The 8,789-nt window shown below is 48.8% G+C and overlaps 1 protein-coding gene across 1 annotated transcript; it reads left to right on the forward strand.

Annotated features, from left to right (window-relative positions):
- Window positions 1–5,810: 5,810 nt before the first annotated feature.
- On the forward strand, window positions 5,811–7,655 carry LOC115271231 (transforming growth factor beta activator LRRC32-like). The gene has a single exon (XM_029911876.1). The coding sequence runs from the start codon at window positions 5,811–5,813 to the stop codon at window positions 7,653–7,655; it is 1,845 nt and encodes a 614-aa protein (XP_029767736.1).
- Window positions 7,656–8,789: the final 1,134 nt, after the last annotated feature.

Below are 8,789 nucleotides of genomic sequence, written 5' to 3' on the forward strand. Positions count from 1 at the left end.
AGGAGAAGAGGAAGCATCCAACTTGCAGAGAGAGGTCAAGGAGAAGAAAAACAGGCATCATTCTACTCCAGCACCGACACATTTCCTTGTGGACTCCTTTCCAGTGCTGCTGTCACCTTTGGCGCATACTCCTCCTCAGCTCAGGCCTCCAGTGCTGATACCACCACCACCATCAATTTCGCCTCTTGTTGGAGAACCCCCCTCAAAGCTGTTGACTACATTGCCATTGCTTGAATCCTGACAGCAGTATTTGCCTCCAACTTCAATCCAGAACATAATGGAAGAAGATGGGATTCCCCTCTGAACCAGCTGTGTAAGTTCTTCTGACGCACTCCAGAGAGCCCAATTCAACTTGCCTCGTGAAAGATATTATGCAGGGCCATGTTCAATTACTCATGTGGCCCTACATTCAGGGGTCCAAGCAGGCTCTTTTTCATGCTGCCAAACTCATCATGGCACTATCTTCAGCACAGGGATTAGCACAGGAACAAGATACCTCTTCTAGCACTACAGGTACCTGCACTGGCACAAAGATATTTCCCAGGACGGAGCCTACCCCAGGAGCTGTTCCCTTTGAGTGTGTCTGTGTTCCAGATGGTGCAGATATGCCCAGCACTATTGCAGCTGTCATTGGTGCCAGCACTGACACTTCTTCCTCTTCCAAAGGGCAGAATAGATATGGATAGGCACAGGGAATTCCCAGCCTTTGGATGGAAATGCTGGGGATTCTCCAAGGAGTACATGAGTGTGCCAGAGTCTGATCAGGGACTTTCAGTTAATTTCACTCTAAAGGCCTTAACCAGCTGTTTAAAGTGCACAGAGGAGTTTGTTTGGGTTCCCCCATCTGACACTCTGGAGATGTGGAAAAAGGCTAGGGGATGCACAGAGCCTGGGTCTTGTGCTAGGGAGTTATGTCACCCATAACCAGAGAGGTTAACTTTGTTCCCTTCCCTGTACTCCCTTCCCCCTCCTCTGCTCCTTGCTAGGGGTGGTGAAGCTGGATGGAGGAGGTGAGCTTGAGAGCTGCAGGCCAGTGTCTCCCTAGATGGAGATTCCACGTTTTTGAGCTGTACACGTTTTGTGACATATTTTGATTGTTTCTAAAGAACAATAAAGGCTTGTTCTCTCTAAGGTCTGTGTTTGCCTTCATGGCCTTGAACCCAGGCCTTCAATAGAACCAATATGAACAAGCAAGGTTTAGAAGAGCTGATGCCTTCAGGGGCCCTGCACCCAGTGAGGACTGACAAAGAAGATGGGTTTAAAGCATTGTACCTGGTTTTCCAGTCTAGAGACTAGAACTTCCACAGGATTTTCTACTCACTCATAAGAGACCTGTTTATTCACTGAGATGCATGTGACCCTCAGCACTGCATTTTGCTTGAGCCCTGAACCATAAGAAACAAAGAGCTTTCCCACAATGTAAACCAGCAAGAGGATGGAAAAATCTAACATGCAGGCCCAGCTCAGCTCAGCTCCACTGTGCTCCACCTCCTTTTAAGACTACACCATATTCCTTCACCAAAGACACCAGGAGCTGGGGAAATAGCCTATTAGGAAACATCTAAAACAATGGCTGCAAAATAAGCTCTTGTGCAAACTGGGCAGTGGCAGTGGCAGTGCTGCCTGCTGCAGGAAAGGAATGAAGAGTCAACAGCATTGAGCCAAACCAACAAAAAAGTCCACTTAGCAAAATATCCCATGAACTGTCCCAGCAGCCAAACATTCTTGTTGTGATATGTACGGACCGACCAGTAGGTGGCAGAGTGGCCCTGGATATGTGACTACAGAAAAAATCTTTTTTGATATATGCTGGTACTACGGGAGCTAATATGAGTATGGTGACCAGATAGCAACTGTGAAAAAATGGGACAGAGGGTGGGAGGGTGGGGTAATAGGTGCCTATATAAGAAAAAGTCCCTAAAAATGGGACTGTCCCTATAAAAACGGGACATCTGGTCACCCTAAATATGAGGCTGTCATAGGAAAATCCCCTCTCTCTCCTCTTTCTCCCCCAGTGCAGTGTAAATACCAGGCAATCATCTTCCAGCCATGCTTCGCACCATCAGGCTCCCAGGAGGAGGGCATGGTGATAATGGGCAGTGGCAGCACAAGTTCCCCCTCCCATCACCCACATATACCCCTGGCTCCAGCCCGTGCCTGTTCCATCCTATACTAAGCCCCGCCAGGGAAAGACAGGTGGTCAGTCTCTGTGGCCCATTCAGTTCGGGGCTAACTGGGGGTGAAGGGATGTTGTGAACACCTATTTGCTGAGCCCTGGACTAAGACTACCGACTCATTGTTCACTCACCCCAGTGATGGCTTCTGTTCTCTCTGCACTGCGCCCTACACTGGAAGTGAAAGCCTCTTGCTGGCTGCTGCTCAGAGCTGTGTGGTTGGGTTGGGCATGTTCCCCTTTTGGTACATTTGTTACTGTCTGGGGGGCAGGAGGGGAGGTGGAATGCCAGGGGTTTAAACAGAGGCCACCTCTCTGAGCCCATCTCTTCTGCCCTCGCCTCTCTTTTGATGTAGCTCAGGGAGGCTCCATCCCTTTGGGAGTCTTCTCTGATCTTGGGAATAGAAGCAGCCCATGGGCTGTGGGAGACTGGGCACCCCCTAGCAGAAGCACCAGTGGAGCCCATGGGATACTCCAGGTGCAGGAAACCCCTAGTGAGGGTGTGAGCTGGACTTCACCTCAGGACTATGCTGGGTGACTCACTCATGGGAGCTGGATGGTAAAACCCTTGGTGCATTCGCTCCCCAGCAAAGGGTCAGGTATTATTGTAAAATTTCCCTCTGCGTGAGCTGCAGTAGCCCAGAGAAGGAGAAGGGAATTCCCTCTCCAGGCTCACTCCAGCCTTGTCTCCCCCACCTCATGGAGGAAGGCATGGCCAGTTGTGCTGAACAAGGACCCCAGTGCTGTTTATCACCACAGCAAGGGATTCAATTCCCCTCAGATGTCCAGCACCTCCCACCTTGTGACTATTCCAGCTTGGGCAGCAAAGGGGGCCCTACTCTTCCAGTTTACATTTTGCCTGGTGGCACCATCTGGTCTTAGGTGCTAGCCTGAGCCCAGCATTTCCTACAGTGTCAAATTGTTCGCTTGGGATCCCTTATCCAAGCTAACCAGGCTTAGCTATGAGTTCTGACCCAGAGCACAGCAGGAAGTGGCTGCAGATAAGACCCTAGGACAAACCCTTTGGACAACAATGTGGTTTCCAAACTGGGGAATCCCCACAAAAACTCCTCTCTTTCCCTGGGCCTTGTCTGCTCCATTCTCTAATATTTATTTCCTTTATAGTTTCAAATAATCACCTGGAAGCATGTGCAGTGGCATCTCCACCCCCGTTCCCTAGTTTCTCTTTCCTTTGTGGCTTCATGCACTGTTTTTCCCCGTCAGAGGCGTATATCTTTATTTTCCCAGTACTGTAGCTGGGACTCCCACACACTATCTCCTTCCCCAAGCCCGCACTGGAGCCTATTTATATAGAAGTCTTCCTCTCCCTTAGCCCATATGAAAGCACTGAAGCAGTGGGAAGGGGCTGCTTGCTCCTGGAGCGCATCATGTTTCTGTCAGAACACCGGCTGGCTGAAAGAGGATATTTGCTGCTCTGGCTGCTCCCATCTGTTCTCAAAGCCCAGCCTAGTGCGGAGGTGAGCCCAAAGCCTCTGCCATGCCAGCAGGTAAGGCTAATTGCCCAGGATCCTTTGTGATTTAATAGCCAAACGATGCCCCCGGTGGGTCTGAGACAGGAAGTGCTGGTTGTGCTCATACCCTGCTGTGATACTGAAGGGGGCAAATGAAAGTTTAAAACCAGATTTCGAAAATCTTCCCCAAAACTCTGACCACCTCAGCCTAGCAGCCGCCCCTTTAATAGCCTGTCTTTTTAATGTCCCCTCTTACACTTTCTTGTCTCTCTCTGCTGCAAGGACTTTCAGACCTTCTCTTCAAGCCTCTCTCCCCCCCACCTCTGCCTTGTAATCTCCCCACTTTGACCATTAGCCTTGTACCCAGGTGCTTTCATTTTGTCACCCTGTGATATCGTTACCCCTCATCTTCAGACAGACTCTGTCTTGAGCAGCTTTTTGGATACCATGTGTGTGAGTGAGGCTCTACACAGCACTTGTATGTCCAGGCCAGGAAATGCTAGATACCTTGGACACATCTTGTCACCCTGTATTGTCTGTTCCTCCCCCGCTTTTCTGTGACTGATCTCCAGGGTGGCTCCCCTTTGGGGACCAGTTGGTGAAACACCAGATCTATAGAATTAGAACGTGGGGGACAGAGCAGAGAGAGGAGGAGACCATTTGGGCCCCTAAAAGCAATGAGAACGATGGCTTTCTCCTCCCCTTATACCTACCCAGCTTCTACTCCCTGGCTGTCTTGGCCTGGAGAGCAAGGGAACATGGGCCTGAAATCAAACCCAGAGCACTAACTCCTAGGCATCTTTTTTTCTTCATGGCCAGGCGCTAAAGCTGGATCTAGCTCCCAGCCAGTCACTCAAGTGAATGACAAACTATTTAAAACAAGGGACAGAGGTCATGGCACTGCCTCCTGCTTGATCACACCCCCTGGCGGGGTCTTTTCCTGCTCACTAAGTGATAGGCTGTGGTTAGAGGAGGTGGGATGGATCACTTGAAACTTGAGGGAGGATTGTGGCTGCCAGAGGATTGAGGTTTCTCATTGTGGGATAAGAAATGACTAGGCAGGTCCCAATGGGAACTATTCTTACTTCCCTGTCCCCTCCTTGAATATGTGCCTGTCTGAGGGCTGTGCTTGGGGGAGTGGTGCATGGCAAAGTGGAGCCATCAGGACACGCACCCCACTGCAGCCTAGGCTCTGGGATGCAGCTGGCAGACTCCACGCAGTCTCATACCCTTCTGCAGCCCAGTGAGTGTGGCACAGACCCTTGCTGGTAGAGGGAAAAGGATGATTGGTCAGTGATGATGGTACCTGAGAGCAGCCAATGAACAGTGGTGATCTAGCAGTTGGGAGCTGTCTGCCTCCCTCGTGCCTTATTTTTGTTCAGGAGAGGGAGCAGAGGTGCTGTGTGGTTCCTTCATTGAGTCTAAGCTGTGATCTGCTGGCCCAGCCTAGGTGCATCTGTGTCACCCAGGCTGGAGGGCTTCAGCAGCACACACCAATAACCTGGCCTTCTTCAGGGGCTTCTCTGAAGGTAATAGTGCCAGCAGGACCCTCCCTAGAGGGGTGCGGGGCCCGGGGCAGAAGTGACGAATCTGTCACTTCCGGGACTGACCTCACCGGCCAATCGGTCCGGTCCGCAGGGGCCCCCAAAGCATGCGGCCCAGAACGGTCACCCCGATTCGCCATACCCAAGGGATGGCTCTGAGTTCCAGCCCCCACTGTACCTCAGAGAGCCAGGTCACAACCCCCTACAGCTCTGAAAGAGCTTCCCACCCACAAGGTTGGATTTGTGATTATGCTAGAAACTGTGTGTGAAGGAGCTTATGCCTTGATCTCAGCCCGCCACGGCCAAAGTACTTGCTTAAGGGGGGGTGCATGCTTGTGTCTGAGAATTTCTAGTATAAATTCCAAACAGCAGTAAGGTGTGTGTGTGATAGGAGTGGAGCCACGTCTGAAATGAGGTGTGGGCTGAGCTCCTTCACTCTCATTGATGGCTTTCCTTGTTTCTCCATAGAGCTCAGTTCAGGTCTCATGCCAAGGTCTTGGCCTCCGCACATTTCCAAAGAAGCTTGGCCATGGGGTTAAGCAGCTCGACCTCTCTGACAACTTCATCCAAAACCTGACGGAAAGCTGCACATCAAAGTTAGGGCAGCTAGAGCACCTCAACATGCATTTCAACCAATTGGCAACTGTGTCAGAAATGGCCCTGACTCATCTAACTCATCTTCACTCTCTGCTCCTAGCTGCAAACCACCTTGATAGGAATTACTTCACCAATGGAAGAGCCTTCGGGTCACTGAGGAATCTAAAGGTCCTGGACCTTTCTGCAAATAATTTGGACAGTGATATGGCAGCCTGGTACTTCAGCAAACTCACCTCTTTAAAGAAACTGGATCTGTCCTGGAACAAGATGACCAGGCTGCCAGGGAGCATCTTCCAGGGAACTCTAAAGCTGAGAGAGATCAACCTTAACAATAACTACATCACGGAAATAGAGGAAGGAGCTTTTGAAGCTCTATTAAATCTAAAAGTGGTGAATTTAGCCATGAATTCCCTTCACTGTATCTCGGGCTTCAGCCTCACACAGCTGCAAGTTTTAAATCTCAGTTACAATGCCCTGGAGTTCTTTGTTACGGAGGAGAGAAAGGAACACTACCAGCTTCAGGTGCTAGATCTGAGTCATAACAAACTGATCTACTTTCCAGAGCTCCCCAAGGTGCATCGCCTCACACACTTAAACCTCTCTGATAACGCCATGGTCTCTTTGGCTCCAAGTTCCACCAATACAACAGAGTTCAGACTGCAGTATGATGAGATGGCAAGACCTAACATATCCTTGAATATTTACAATGCAGCAGCTAGACTGTCAAAGATAACTGACTTAGATCTCAGCAGTAACCTGTTGTATTTGTTCCCAGTTACTTTCCTTCACAATCTGAGCTCCCTCCAGAATCTCAATATGGCTAAGAACTGTCTCCATAATATAGCTGTGGAGTCATCTCCTGGTGATATGGAAAGCAAGGAGCCAGGCGTGATACATGACAATGCCTTTCTGTCGGTGCGATCACTGGATCTTCAAGGCAATTTCATTCATTCCTTGCCAAAGTGGTTTTTTGGTATTCTGCCCAAACTGGAAACACTTGACCTTGGTTCTAACAGCCTCCAGCCTTGTGAGAGCCAGAATGCTAATAAAAGAGAGATCCCAATAGGTCATAACTCAGCTCAAAGAGGTAACTGTACATCCTTCTGTGACATACCGCAGCTGAAGTATCTGAGTTTACGTAGGAACAACATTGTGAGGCTATATCCTTACATGTTCAACCAAACCTCTTTGGTCTCCCTGGATCTGTCTGAGAATGAAGACTTGTTCATGCCAAAAGGAGCTCTGGAGGGTCTGGAATTCTCTTTGCAGAAGCTCTCTCTGAGAGGAAATCAGATGGACAACAACAAGACAGAGTTCCCTTGTCTGAAGATGCTGAAAAAGTTGGACGTGTCAGACAACAAGTTGAGTCTTTTGCCCCCTGATCTTGTCTGCTCTCCACTGGAAAATCTGGACATTCGCAATAACAATCTCCAGGCCTTAGAGAAACCTGCCACCGTGAGATGGTCCAGCAGCCTCAATCAGCTGAATGTTGCTGGCAATCCCTTTAGCTGTTGTGCACTGAGCTGGCTGGAAATTCTACAAGCTGCCCATGTGAGTGTGTTGGATCTGAATGAAACTCTGTGCTCTTATCAGGACAAGAACAGGAACTTCTCAGCTAAGATAGCCAACAAGACCACGTGGCTTTGTCCTCATCAGATAGGAAATCGCTACCTGATGGTATTGATGGTGGTGGTGATCACTCTTTGTTTTCTGTTTCTCAGCTGTGGGATATGCTGTCGTCTGAAAAAGAGTCAGAAGCTGTCAAAGTATCTGGGATTCAGAAGCAACAGGGTGGACCCCATTCCTTATCATCCAAATAAGGAAAAGAGAACTGAACAGATAGCAATAGACCGAGTTACAGAAGTATAGTACAGGACAGGAGAGGGAGAATAATATTTATTGTATTTTAGGCACCTGCCCCTCACTAATACATTAAAGGTTTCACAAACAAGACAATAAAACATTCAAAATCAAATCAATATGCTGTGCTCCCTCTTGAGGCAAGCAGCCTAGACACATGCTGTAGCCTCCATGGGCTATCTCTCCATACTGTTTTTTTTTGTGTGCAAGGAATAACTGCTCATTGTGGGAGACTTGGAAATGTTTTGTTGTAGTTAGAAAGAATTCCCTGATGGGTTTCCTGCCCTGAAACAAGGCTGGTGCTCTTTGAATGGATCTCCCCCTCCTGCTTCTTCCATCGCTCAGGGCTGAACCCATCCTCTCCTGTTTGTGAGCAGATCGTTATCTCCACAGCAACAGAATTGTTATTCTACAGAACTGTTGTTCAGCATTGTCCAGGAGTTGTCACCCAGCCTTTCAATAGGCGAACTAAATACTTGTTACTTGTCAACCTAGTAAACAAGAAGCCCCCCACCTCTGCTTTCCCCCCTGCAATATGAGGGCTGCAGAGTCATGTGAAATGCCCCTTGTAAAGACGTGTTAGGCCTGGTCTACACCTAAAACTTAGGTCAACCTAGCTTCAGCGCTCAGAAGTGTGAAAAGTTCACACCCTGGGAGATGTAGTTAAACTGAGCTAAGCCCTGATGTAGACATTGCTAGATTCTCAGAAAAATTCTTCCATCAACCTAGCAACTACCTCTCAAGGGAGAGGATTTACCGCAGCAATAGAAAAACGCTTCCATCACCAAGGCTCTTCCATTCCATTGCTGCAGCTGTTTGGCTGTAGCACTTGTAGTGTGGACAAACCCGTAGTGTATTCTTCTGTAATGGCCCCAAACACAACAGCTTACAGTATCAAAAATGGCCTTGTGGGGAAGGGGGAGAGGGTGATTTCTGTAGAATCCCAGGATATTGTTTAAAAATGTGACTCTCCCCTTTGTTGACACTCCTGTCCCTTGAACTTTCATCCAAATCTTTGTGCTGAGTTGACACTTCTAAATGGCTCTGAGCAGTGCAGAGTGTGCCTGAGGGCAGCTTGCCATGTTCTTGGCCATTGTGATAGGAATGAATCTACCTCAACAAAAAGAACCTGAGTTGAAAATT

This window comes from Terrapene carolina, unplaced genomic scaffold (genome assembly GCF_002925995.2).
Source record: "Terrapene carolina triunguis isolate 2854851 unplaced genomic scaffold, T_m_triunguis-2.0 Scaffold131, whole genome shotgun sequence".
Taxonomy (NCBI): Eukaryota; Metazoa; Chordata; order Testudines; family Emydidae; genus Terrapene; species Terrapene triunguis.